Genomic DNA, 13,276 nt, shown 5'->3' with positions numbered 1-13,276 from the left:
GATATGTGTCGAATTCTTAAGAAGCTCAGACACTTTAACATCTCAGTTGTCATTTGTGTACAGACAGCAAAGAGTTTAAGTAAGGATGTTAAAAGAATACTGACTGACATTATACTTTTCCCCGGATTGTCCGAAGACGATTTCATGGAACTTATGAAAGAGTCCATGGCAGGTAAGTTTGACAGACATGAACTATGGGAGAAGTACAAAGTCATACAAGACCCTCATACTTCTTTCAGAATTCATATCTACGCAAACAAAGTTCAAATTGTAAAAAGTCAAGCTTGAAAAATGTAAGTGTTTAGTCTTAGTAAGTCTGTTGTGGTGCTGGGGCTGTCGGTTCTTCTGGCTTTGGAAGGCATTCAGGAAGAGGAACGTCAGTCATCCGTTTGTGTCCTGTTGGAAGGAAAAACTTTTCCTGTCGGAAGGAAGAACTTTTCCTGTCGGAAGGAAAAACTTTTTCTGTCGGAAGGAAAAACTTTTTCTGAAGTTCGACCAAAAAGTTCTCAATTTTCGAAAATTTGAATGGTTTACGGACGGACAACTGGAAAAATTTTTCCTGTCGGAAGGAAAAATTTTTCCTGTTGGAAGGAAGAGTTCTTCCTGTCGGAATGAAAATTTTTTCCTGTCGGAAGGAAGGACTCGGAATGCCAGAAGGATTTGACGAGGCAATTTACCTAATTGAGCTACTTGAGCCATCTGAAGTCAAGCTTGAAAAATAAATGGTTCATCTACTCTACTTGTTTGAAGTTGTCAAAATACTCTGTTATTTTTTCCTTAACAATGGCAAATCTTCTTTGAATGTAAGTATCTGTACAACCTTTCATATCATAGTGTGTTTGAGGTAAAGTATCTTGAACTATTTGTTTCACATCTTCATTTGGGGTCATTGAAAATCGGTAAGTTTTCGCGATAGAACAATTTCTGTCAGATTTGTAAATCTTAGCAAGGTCGTAAAAGCTTTTGTTGTTTCTTCTGACTAAATGCAACATAACCATATCTTTTTTATCTTCTTCATTTTCCATCTCTTCAGTATAAAATCATATACTTATAGTTCTTTTCCTTTCTTTTGGTAACCGAACGTGGTATTCTTTTCTGAATGTTTTTTTGTCTTTTGCTTCAAGCTTGTTCTCTAGCTCTTTCACGTTCTTGTCTATGAATTTCGTCAAGAAGTCTGTAAATATTCCAAGCATAACGAGGCGAAGCCCACATTGCAACAGCATTTACAAGAAGTCTATGTACATACACAACCTCTCAAACCATTTGGCAATTTTTCACGATTTTCATAGAGTTTTGGCGACTGGGGTTTTTTACCTACTCGCTGTCACTTTTTGTATGCTCGCTGTGCTTCGCTTAAGAGTTCAATGGTGCTTTGGTTCCTAAACCAGTCTTTAGGAAGCTTAGTGTCTGTGAGCAAAACAAGCCGTCAAAATACTTTGCATCTGGTACATATCGTCTTTGACCGAACGAATGAGACGGAGTTGTTGTTAAACTGTATGTACTCATATTCTTCATTTATAGCTTCATGGACTATAACTGTTGTTGTGTTCTCTGTTGTTGACATATCTGTCTTTACATACAAAATAAAAAAATAAATAAAAATAAAAACTAACTTTATTTTTTCTATCTTAAGGAAATTCATGAATTTCATAGAGTTTTATGCAAGACCGAAAAAAAGTCGGTCTAGAGAAATTTCACTGTTTTCATAGAGTTTTGGCGACTAAGTTTTTTACCTACTCGCTGTTCTTCATGATTTTCATAGAGTTTGGCGATCCAGATAAAAGTCGGTCTCGCTGTTCTTCACTGTTTTCGTACGGAATCTCTTCTCTCGTTTTACATGGTAAGCAATCTTATGCCATTTTACTCAGATTTTTGTGCTGAATTCAGCAAAAATAATGTTTAGGTGAAGAGGTGAGATCTCACCTGTTTTTCACCTAATTTTTCACCTCTTTTTTTCACAACCGTTTTACATGGTAAACGTTATTTTTACATGTATTTTTCAGCAACTTCGTCAAATAATTTTATAGCTTTATCTATCTCATCTACTTCAAACGTTTCTTTACCTTTTATGGGAGCACCATACATTTTCTCAAACTTTTCAAGTAGTTCTGTTTCAGCAGCTCTCATATCGTTAACGAACACAACCTTGACTCTATTGACTGTACTGTCATATCTTTTGAGTTATATTATTATGTTCTTCCTATCTTATATCTCTTTGTGTTGAAGTCCTTCGGTTTCTGAACGATGTAAAGTAAGCCTTCACTGCAACGTTCCGTATCGAATGAACCATATGTTATGAAGTTATATCCAACAACTGGGTCTAACCATAACAAAATTATTGGTATAAGACTTTTGTCTATAAGATATGCTGTAGTTCCATGAAATGCTACTGATATCATAAGCTCAGGATTTCTTGTCAAAATTTTCTGAGTAGAAGCATTTCTAACCAGTCCTTCGGTTTCTTTCCAGATGGAGATATAATGTCTGACAAAGAATATTTGTTGTATTTCTTTGAGTATCTTACGTTTAAATCACCTATTCTAACCACTTTGGTGTCATTGTCTATCTTTCTAACTGTTTCAAACTCAATGTTTTGTCATTTCTGTTCTTACATACAAAATAAAAAAATAAATAAAAATAAAACTAACTTTATTTTTTCTGTCTTAAGGAAATTCATGAAAATTCATGAGGTTAGAAAACGTGTTAGAAAACGTGTTAGATCTAACATTCTAACATAAATTATATTTTTACTGAATTCAATAAAAATAAATGGTTCATTTACTCACAATATTTTTTTACAAAACGACCCCAAACTTTTAACTTCTTTTCTGCAGCTTCAAATGCTATCTTAGCGAGTTCATATTCTCTAAATTCTCTCTTTAAATCTTCTTGTTCCCATTGGTCTAGTTCGTATGGAGAATCTCTATAACCATAATATATCTCACGTTCATGTTCTAATTGTTTTTCACACATTTTTCCAACTTCTTCTTTCGAACAAAGGTTTAGCATTCTCCACTGTATCTTCGAGTTCTTCTTCATCTAATTTCTCATGAACTTCTTGTCTATGGAGTCCATAATTTTTCCAACTGCTATGCAATATTTTGGAGAAGCCCACATTGCTATATAGTTTATAAGTCTTGGTCTACATACGTTCCTCTAACCTGTTTGATTTCATCAGAATTCCGGCATGAATTTTGTATAAAAAGCAACCGTCTGAATTCCGGCGGTTGCTATATTCTTCACAAAAATGCCTTATAATACTCTTCCAGGACTTATTTCCAACAACTTTCTAAAGTCTTTCCTAAACTGCTGACACATATTTGTTGCATTAATGTAACTATCCTTGTCTCTACGTAAGACTTCAATACCGTTATAAGTACCTTTTGTGAATGTTTCGCCATTAGATTTGTTCGTGAACGTTTTTGCTTCGACTGACATTTCTGTTCTTACATACAAAATAAAAAAAAATAAAAAAATAAAACTAACTTTATTTTTTCTGTCTTAAGGAAATTCATGAAATTTGGTCATTTTTCAGCAAAAATAAAGTTTAGGTGAAGAGGTGAGATCTCACCTTTTTCACCCGTTTTTCACCTCTTGAATTTTCATGATTTCATCGTAAATGTTTTGTCATGATTTCATCGTAAATGTTTTGTCAAGACTTCTTCGTACATGTTTTGTCAAAACTTCTTCGTAAATGTTTTGTCAAAACTTCTTCGTAATGAGCGTAAATCAGACAAAAATAAAGTTTAGGTGAAGAGGTGAGATCTCACCTGTTTTTTCACCCGTTTTTTCACCTCTTGAATTTTCATGATTTCATCGTAAATGTTTTGTCATGATTTCATCGTAAATGTTTTGTCAAAACTTCTTCGTACATGTTTTGTCAAAACTTCTTCGTAAATGTTTTGTCAAAACTTCTTCGTAATGAGCGTAAATCAGACAAAAATAAAGTTTAGGTGAAGAGGTGAGATCTCACCTGTTTTTTCACCCGTTTTTTCACCTCTTGAATTTTCATGATTTCATCGTAAATGTTTTGTCATGATTTCATCGTAAATGTTTTGTCAAAACTTCTTCGTAAATGTTTTGTCAAGACTTCTTCATCGTAATGAGCGTAAATCAGACAAAAATATATTTTAGGTGAAGAGGTGAGATCTCACCTGTTTTTTCACCCGTTTTTTCACCTGTTATTTTATAAGCGTTTTACATGAATTGTACGATGTATATTTGAAATTCTAAACAATTTCGTAGCTTCTATTTCTTCTGTCAGTATGTCAAAAGTTTTAACGATACCGAAAGTTTCTTTATACTTCTTCTTGACGTCAGATAGAAGGAAATCGTCAGCAGTTGGATAGTTTTTGTTCAGAAATTCTAACATGTCCATTTTATCTTCTGCTGGTTTTTCTGCTTCTTTCTTTAAATCTGCATAGTCGTTTCTCATTCTTTCTATCTCTTTGACAGAATAGTTATATTTCCTTATTGCTGCTTTACATTTAGAACATTGCGGGTTCATTTTTGCGTTATATTCTGAAACCTTACCTGCTAAAACAACTAAAGCGTCAATGGTTTTCTTTAAATCTGAAGCAGTTGGTTTTATTTGTTCATTCCATACCTTACATCTTCTATCTTTATCTCTTATCTGCCATACACATTCAGCAACTAACGAAACAAAGTTGTCGTAGGTCTTAAATTCTTCAGATTTATATATGTCAGAAACATTCTTATATACCATGTCGCAATCTTTGTCCATAACCTTATGGTTGCAATGAAATCCTAGAAACTCATAGTTTACCTTTCGTATGAACTTCTTTATTTCTACTGAGTCAGTTGCTTTGACTTCAATTTCGTCGAATTCAGGAATAGTGAGTTTTTGTTGTTGGATTTCAGGTAGTTTAGGCAAATGGTCAATAATGTCCTGCATTTCATAAAGATACTGTTCATTTGTTTCATCTTTCGCACTACAGTCTAAATTACTTGTTAAAAGTTCCTGCTTTATCTTCTGGATTTCTGTTTCAAAAGTATATGAAGAAGGAATAAAGCTTTTCATCTCTACTAACATTGACGTAGGATTCATGACTAAAGAGTTTGGTGCTGTTGTTTGAATTGTTGTTGTGCCGATTGTTGAAATCATATCTTTTATACAAAATAAAAAAATAAAAAAAAATAAAACTAACTTTATTTTTTTATTTCGGGAAAATTCATGAAAATTCATGAGGGTAGAAAACGTGTTAGAAAACGTGTTAGAAAACGTGTTAGATCTAACATTCTAACATAAACTTTATTTTTGTCTGATTTACGCTCATTACGATGAAGAAGTCTTGACAAAGCATGTACGTTCATGTTTGACAAAACATTTACGAAGAAGTCATGAAAATTCAAGAGGGTAGAAAAGAGGTTAGAAAAGAGGTTAGAAAAGAGGTTAGATCTAACCTTCTACCCTAAATTATATTTTTGTCTGATTTACACTCATTACGATGAAGTCTTGACAAAACATTCATGAAAATTCATGAAAATTCATGAAAATTCAAGAGGTGAAAAAAGAGGTGAAAAAACAGGTGAGATCTCACCTCTTCACCTAAACATTATTTTTGGGTCCTTTACACTCATTACGAAGAAGTCTTGACAAAACATTTACGAAGAAGTCTTGACAAATTCAAGAGGTGAAAAAAGAGGTGAAAAAACAGGTGAGATCTCACCTCTTCACCTAAACTTTATTTTTGGGTCCTTTACACTCATTACGAAGAAGTCTTGACAAAACATTTACGAAGAAGTCTTGACAAAACATTTACGAAGAAGTTTTGACAAAACATTTACGAAGAAGTCTTGACAAAACATTTACGAAGAAGTCTTGACAAAACATTTACGAAGAAGTTTTGACAAATTCAAGAGGTGAAAAAAGAGGTGAAAAAACAGGTGAGATCTCACCTCTTCACCTAAATTATATTTTTCAATACTTTTTCAGCACTTTTCCGTAGTTATATATGAAAGACAATTCGAGATAAAAGTCATAGTACAATGGAATAATATGTTGCACACCATTTGTTGTGAACCAAACTTGAAAGTCAGAGAAACTGTTACTAGGTGGTTCGTAGAATTTAGAAGCAAAGTCATAAAAGTCCTTACCAATACATAGAAAACTATTGTTGCTTGAACTGAAACTTGCATGACACATAACATTTTGAGGGTCAAACACGTTTCTATAAACCATCAAATCTGCTGGTGGAAGTATAAATTGAAATGGACCATCTGGTGGTAATGGTTCGTTCTGGTTTAGTAACCGAAGAAATTGTGCCCAAGAACGTTTGTCTACTTTCCAATATAAAAACTCTGTATCTCTTGGAGGGTTAATTTCAATCTTTTGAAATGAAACGGTGGAGTTCATCTTGTCATATTCTAGTTTCAGATAGTATGTTCCATTTAGTAAAGAGTCGTATTTTTCTTGAAATTCCCAATAATATTTGTTCATTTGAGTTTGAAAGTCATTTAGAGTTTTCTCAAGACTTTCGTCTGAACGAACTGTAAAGATTCTCATTTCGTCAAATTTGTCTATTAGACCATCATGACCTTTATACTGCCCATGAAAATATACTGCTGCGAACATAAATGCGTTAGTTCTATTTGAAAACAAAACTCTTCTAAATCCTATTGCCTTTGCATCTGAAGGACTTTGAAGCCAACGAATTGGATAGTCAAACCTGTATGCTCGGGATGAAATTTCTTCATCTGAAATAGTCCTACCAGCATTTGTAAAGATATAGTCTAACGGTTTTGTATCTGCTACTTTTGTTCTTTGTTTTTCAACCTGAAGCATTTAATATATGTAAAAATATATTGTTTTAAAATGGTATGCCATTTCATATTTCTCATCTAACAAACAAGTTTCCCAACTCTGCTTTTATTCTAGCAGACTCAGCGTACATTTCAAATAAAATTAAAAAATGTCACTTTTTAAAAATAAATTTTTACTTCATGCAATGTTCACTAACATCGAAAGGCATGTTCATAAGACGTTCTTCTTCTAACCTCTCTAGTCTGTTTGGATAATTTGCACGTGCTGTTTCCAAATCCATTTCGTAGCGAAGACCAGCCAGTTTGTCATAGACTTTTATGGGTCTTCCCTTCCTATATTTAAACTTCTTCGAAACTCTCCAACCATATCTTTGCAACTCTGCTTTTATTCTAGCAGATTTTCTATCCATTCTATATGGGGGCATTTTTATAAAAATAAAAAAATGTTTTTTTCTTTACTTAACATAACCGCCTGCTGCCATAAGTCTTTGACGCCAACCCATACCAGCTAATGAAGGTTGACTTGGTTTAGTTTGGAAACTAAACTTTGGTTTTGGTTTATCTTCAGTTTTTGGTTTCTCTTCTTCTCTATCGGTTTTTTCGTCACTTTTCGGTTCCTCTGACTTTACTTCACTTGCAGGAACAGTTGTGTCGTCAACATCTTCATAAATATCATATGCCATTTGTTTTTGTTTTCCTTTCAACTTTTTGTGTTTGTTGTAAAGTTTAGAATATTTCGACTCTAAGTCAATGAGATGTTCTATAATGAACTGTTGGTCAGTGAAGTAAAACTTTTCCATCTGTTGTCTCGAAAGCTCCTTCAGACTTCAATATTTTATTTGTGAGAGTCTGTTTCTTTTTTGAGATACTAGCCGTTCCATTTCTATGAAAAGTGACTTTATAGTTAGGGTTTGTATTTCCAGACCTGGCACTTTCTATTATTGAATTTTTCTCTTCATCTGTAAGTTCTTTGACAGGTTTTGACAATGGTTCTGAACTTTTTGTTTGTGGTGTCAAATCTACCGTTTCAACTTCTTCGGTCATTTCATCTCAGTAAAAAATTTTAGTTTGGTTTGTTTTCAACTGGTTGTTTAGGTTTTTTAAGTCGGTCTAAAACTTCCTGAGGTATAGGAAGAACTTGACAAACACGTTGTGTAACTGCTGGAAGCCGACAAATCCATCTTGAACCCATTTGTCTCAATGCTGTATTGTTCATTTCATCTCAGTAAAAAAATTTACATTCCCCACGTTTGAGGCGGTTGAGGTTGGTTATTGTTTACCCACTGTTGTGCATGGTTATATCCTCTGTTAAAGAATCTTTCACCTTGGTCCATATAGTGTCCTGCTTGGTTATAGTAGTCATTTGCTTTGTTATAATAGTTTCCTGCTTGTCTTCCTACATTGTCCATCCATCCTTGAACTTTTCCTCTTGTTTCAGGATTTGGAATAAGATTTGTTGCATCTCGTGCTACATCCCAACCTTTCTGTACAGTTTGTATAATAGGTTGTGCTTTCTCTTTAAGTATACCTAATGTACTCAAAATCTTCCTTCCAACTCCAAATACACCTCTGGCTATTGTTCCAACTGCGGGCAAAAATCTGGATGCAACTCCTGCTAATGCGCCAAATAAACCCATTTCTTATAGGGTAAAAAATGACGAATCCAAACAAGGACCCCTATGTTTCTAAAGCGACAAAGAAAGCACTCATGGTAAAAATCTTTAGTTCAACACTAAATGCTTGGTTTATGGATATCTTGGAAAACATTCCGAGGTATAGAGAAGATGGACCACCATACTGGCTAATATTTGTCGGTCAAAACACAAGATACTGTGAAGCCATACCATTACAGTCCAAAGCTATTTTAGATATCTTAGCAGCTTTGACAATATTCGTTGACAAATACCATCCAACAAAACTGACATCTGACTGTGAAAGTTCTTTCAAATCAGATGATGTAAAAAACTATCTGCGTTCAAAAAATGTAAACCAATATTTCATTGTCGACCAAAACCATTCTGCTCTTGGTGTCATTGACGGTTGTATAAAAATGTTAAGAGACTTAAACCAACCACAAGGTGGTGAAGCAAATGAAATGTCATATGACGACAAGTATAGACACTTCTCCATGGCAAAGATGAGACAAGTTTTAAATATTTACAATAGCCGTAAACAAAAAGGTTTGGGAAACCACTCCCCGAAGAAATGAAAAACAACCCTGACTTAGAAAAGACTATATATTTAATAATTTAGTCAAAAGGACAAACAAGAAAAGAATGCCGGGCTTCAAACTTCAGAAAGGTGACAAAGTAAAAATAGAAATACCTAAACGCGACCCATATGAAAATACTATTGACTATGACAACAATGGGAACCGACAGGTACTCATTCGTGTTCGTAAAAATAGAAGAAAGTATACAAGAGAATATTATGAAGTTTTAGGCAAACATGGCAAAATATAACCACTGCAAGCAGAAGATAAAACTTATTGTCAGACCTCGTTTCAAACTTGTCAAAGTTCAAGGTGGTATACTTTCAAAGGACAGTTCCTAACAAATATAAGACAAACTCCTGACGAATATGCTAAAGAAGTTGAAATGACGACTAAGATTTCTATACCATGCGTAAACTGTCATGTAAGGTGGCATGTATTCTTTACTTTGTCCCGTTGTTTGCGTATATCCTGAAACGCGATGTGTATGGTTTCCTCCTCCCTCAGTGTTACTCAGTAACAATCTATAGCAACTTAACGTTGTCTTTAACATCATATCCTTTACCTTTTATCATTGCTGACCAATCCCAATATCTATGCTTATGCCAACCTGCTTGAATGTACTTAAATCTATGTAGTGACTATGTGCAGGTAAATTTTCACCTGAAATCGTTTTACTTCCACCTGTTTCCTTTGAAGAGTTTGCACAATACAAAAACCTGTCGACTATTTGAGTCCAAGTTCCAAAACCCAGAACTGTTTCTGGTCTGGTAGAGTTCATTGACGTATAAATAGAGCCTATAGGATATAATGTTTGAAGTTTTCTGTCTTTAATGTTTGAAGCTCTGTTTTGTCTGCTTTCTTGTCTAACATTGCGGGTAGTTCATATGCTTCAAAGTTTCTGGCATGACTTTCAATGTTCCTGCAACTCTTATCTAAATTGTTAAGAGTATCTTTTACGCTTGTACTCGGATTCTCTAAAGGTGCACTTGAACCAAGGTCAAAGTTCAGTATTATGTCGTCTGCTCTAACAGTTGTAAAACTTGTATGTGTATGAGTCTTATTTGCTTTCTTCTCTAAACTCATCGTTAACATAAGTTTTATCTGCTTTAAGGTCTAAACATCCTGAAACCCATCCTGTATCGGCTTTAGTTTTTAAAATCTTCGATGTCCGTTCATGGTACCAGTCAACCCTTTCTATAATTTCTTTATCTTTTTCATCCACATATTCCTTATCCGCCTTCTTCACTAACACACTAGCCATAAGTCCCTTATCTACCTTATTTTCAGGCTAACGTTTAAGTCTGTTATTTCAGATATAGAATGTGTATGAGTCTTTTTTAGAATATTCGTTTTCAGCTCTCGTCACTTCACTTGACATTTTATTGTCAACATATGTTTTGTCTGCTAGTTCAGGATGAGTATGTTCTTTTGTTGCATAAGCATTGTTAGCTCTTTCTTTTCTTTTGCTATTGCATCGTCTACATATTCTTTGTCAGCTTTGTTGTCAACATCTGCTTTCAAAAGAAGTTCATTTATAGGTTTCTCGTTTAAAGTTCCTTTTGTTGGATTTATACAGACAGTATTGTTCTTCTTGTCTTGAAATAGAAACTCATCTGTCATTGGGTTTAATGTCAGTTTTAAGTTTCCTTCTTTCAATGACTCAGATATCTTAGAATAGTTTGAAAAGTTTGTTGTGTTCTTATTTAGAGCTTGCATAATGAGTTGTCGGTTGTGTTGTATTTCTCTCATGGAAGCAATATCTTTCGACATTTTTATTCTAGATAAAATATGCTTTCAATAGAAAAAGAAAATTCAAGAGTTGCTACAACTAAACCATTAGATGAACTTTTTACTAATGTCGGTCAAAAGTTTGAGACAGAGACCGTAAAGCATGAAGGCTATCGTTTTGACTACCCATTAAGATGGTTAAGAGACCATCTGTCACAAAAGCTATTGGCTTTCGTAGAATGAAGTTCATTTCAGAAGCATACATGGTTTCCCATTTACGGTCGGTTTTGAAGTTCGATACTATAACAAAGAAAAACGTATGTATGAGAAATTTGAACAGGGAAACTTTTACAAGTTAGTTTGCTTGTAAACTTAGAAACAACTCTTCAAGCTTTTCAAGAAAAAATAAACGATATCTATCTCGAATATGCAAAACAGTATAACATTGACGAGGGAGAGTACCATCTCGATATTATTTATGACAGGAAAAATGCAACTGTTAAAATCAATAGAATAGAAGACCTTGGAGAAAACGTTTATATTTCTACAAAATATAACAACTTGGCATGGTATAGATTTATGAGGATGTTAAATCAGCCTGCAGCATATCCAGTACACCCAGACTTTTATGAAGTCGAAAACCCTAATGGAACATATGAAAATGTTTTCGACCCAGATGCTATTATTGTTCATGCTTCATTTTCTGGCGCCCAAAACTCTTTCTTATGCTTGGCAAATGATTTTACAAAAACCTACAAAGTTATACGAACCACCAAGTGGAAGTATTTCAGACTTTCAAGTATGGTTTACTACAGATGGAAGAAAAAGAATAATTCCATTATACCATGCGTTTTACTTAGAACTTAGTTTCATATACAACTACTATCGAACGGTAAAAATATAATTTTTTAATACGGTTGAGGTGTTGGATTTGGTTGCAACTAGACTGTGGTGCAGGTTCAGGCTGTTGTATAACAGGAGCTTGTTCTTCTGGTTCAGGGTCTTTAGGTATAATACCAACAAACTGACCTACTCTTTTACCAATATTTTTGACTCCGTTCCAAATTCCTCTTCCTACGGTTTTTATTCCATTCCATATACCTCTTCAACTCTTCTGAAGAAGTTTCCAATACTACTGAAGAAACCCATTTTACTATATGTAAAAATCTAATGTCCGCCTAGTCTCTTACGTTTCCTGTTGAGTTCCATAGCATTCTTTAACTGGAGCTCATACATTCTGTTTCTCCTCTGGTAGAAAACATATTCTGGGTCAACTCCTGTGTTCGCGTCATCTGCATAAAGTTGTTTATATCCCACTTCAGGTTTGTATAAAACTCTTTCCATCTCATATTTGCATACCATGGTGGCAAACCTAACGCAGCGTCATTTGACATGGCAGTTTGCATTTGTACATCTGTTGGCACTTGACCATAGTTTGCCATTGCAGTTTGTATTCTAACTTCATTTGGAATATTCTCTGGGTTTGGTTGTCCAGGTTGCTGTGCATTCGCTAAGTTCTGTGCGTCATTTAATATTAGATAAAAATATCTCTTACGAGTACATATACTGAACATTTGCAGGCATTGGTTCATCTTCATATTCTCTGTACTTTTCTGCCACGTCAAAGAAATAAATGACACAATGGAAAAAACTTAAAACAAGTAGTCCGATTTCAAACCACATTTACTTACTAATAAAATTTCTTTGTTATGACACTTTCTCCAGTTTATAGGACCTCTCTCATATTCTATCTTGTCATATATAAACTCATAGTCATGTATGTCCTCTAACCATCTCATAACGGTTTCCAAACCACTTTTATCGGATGTAAAGTAAAAGCATGGATGGTTATGTAAAACGTCTAAAGTTTCTAAAGAGTCTCTCAAAGTCCAGTCTACTTGGTATTGAAAATCCCATGTGTTATAGAACGGCGGGTCCACTATAAAGAAAACATTTTCCTTGTCTTTATATTTTTCATACAAATCTGTCCAATGACATCTCACAAACTCTATACCCTCAATATATTTTTCTATGTCCTCTTTGAAAACATTTGTATAGTTAAGATATAAAACTTTTGACATAAGTGTTTCAATGTCATGAACTCTTATAGAAACTATATAATAGTCTAGCAGATATACTATCCCAGTCTATATATTCTGCTTTTTCAAAACCTCTCTCACAATATTTTTCTTATCTAATGGTATACGTTCCATCTTACCTATAGGTATCTTTTCTTTTAACTCTTTCAATATATTGTTTGTGTCTGGAATATGTTTGAGACGGTCCATATAGTTGTCGAAGTCATTGCATATAATCTTTGAGTCTGGGAATATTATATGGCACAAATGGGATATATAGAAACTTCCACCGAACAAATCTACAAATGTTAGACCATTCGGTAGTTTCTTAAGTTCTCTCAATATAATATCTTTACATTTACTCTTATTTCCAAAGAACGGTAACGGTGGTTTTGTAAAATTCATTTATATATAATAATAAAAATGTTTTTTCCTGAAAAGTGACAGAAAAGTGACAAAACATTTACGAAGA

General features: G+C 34.0%; 6 protein-coding genes and 1 pseudogene across 7 annotated transcripts, besides 1 other annotated feature; all 7 read right to left on the bottom strand.

The window, feature by feature from the left end:
- Positions 1–10,327: part of a mobile genetic element that runs on past the window's edge.
- On the bottom strand, positions 308–1,223 carry TVAGG3_0558890 (annotated as a pseudogene). The gene has a single exon. A coding segment is annotated over exon 1 (916 nt).
- TVAGG3_0558880 (organellar and viral DNA polymerase type B) lies at positions 4,187–5,125 on the bottom strand (the record flags this gene model as incomplete). Its single annotated transcript, XM_051238426.1, has 1 exon — positions 4,187–5,125. The coding sequence occupies one exon, from the start codon at positions 5,123–5,125 to the stop codon at positions 4,187–4,189; it is 939 nt and encodes a 312-aa protein (XP_051096250.1).
- Positions 5,942–6,526, bottom strand: TVAGG3_0558870 (uncharacterized protein; the record flags this gene model as incomplete). The annotated part of the gene is made up of 1 exon (XM_051238425.1): positions 5,942–6,526. One exon carries the CDS (start codon positions 6,524–6,526, stop codon positions 5,942–5,944), a length of 585 nt encoding a protein of 194 aa, XP_051096249.1.
- On the bottom strand, positions 6,957–7,193 carry TVAGG3_0558860 (uncharacterized protein; the record flags this gene model as incomplete). Its single annotated transcript, XM_051238424.1, has 1 exon — positions 6,957–7,193. The coding sequence occupies one exon, from the start codon at positions 7,191–7,193 to the stop codon at positions 6,957–6,959; it is 237 nt and encodes a 78-aa protein (XP_051096248.1).
- On the bottom strand, positions 7,847–7,999 carry TVAGG3_0558850 (uncharacterized protein; the record flags this gene model as incomplete). Its single annotated transcript, XM_051238423.1, has 1 exon — positions 7,847–7,999. The coding sequence occupies one exon, from the start codon at positions 7,997–7,999 to the stop codon at positions 7,847–7,849; it is 153 nt and encodes a 50-aa protein (XP_051096247.1).
- Positions 8,019–8,420, bottom strand: TVAGG3_0558840 (uncharacterized protein; the record flags this gene model as incomplete). Its single annotated transcript, XM_051238422.1, has 1 exon — positions 8,019–8,420. The coding sequence occupies one exon, from the start codon at positions 8,418–8,420 to the stop codon at positions 8,019–8,021; it is 402 nt and encodes a 133-aa protein (XP_051096246.1).
- A 75-nt stretch (positions 10,328–10,402) lies between the features above and the next one.
- Positions 10,403–10,618, bottom strand: TVAGG3_0558820 (phage tail repeat-like family; the record flags this gene model as incomplete). The annotated part of the gene is made up of 1 exon (XM_051238421.1): positions 10,403–10,618. One exon carries the CDS (start codon positions 10,616–10,618, stop codon positions 10,403–10,405), a length of 216 nt encoding a protein of 71 aa, XP_051096245.1.
- Between the last annotated feature and the right edge of the window lie 2,658 nt (positions 10,619–13,276).

Source organism: Trichomonas vaginalis, chromosome II, assembly GCF_026262505.1.
Source record: "Trichomonas vaginalis G3 chromosome II, whole genome shotgun sequence".
Classification (NCBI taxonomy): Eukaryota; Parabasalia; order Trichomonadida; family Trichomonadidae; genus Trichomonas; species Trichomonas vaginalis.
Note: the sequence above shows the minus strand (reverse complement) of the source record. Positions and strands in the feature narration are given on the sequence as shown.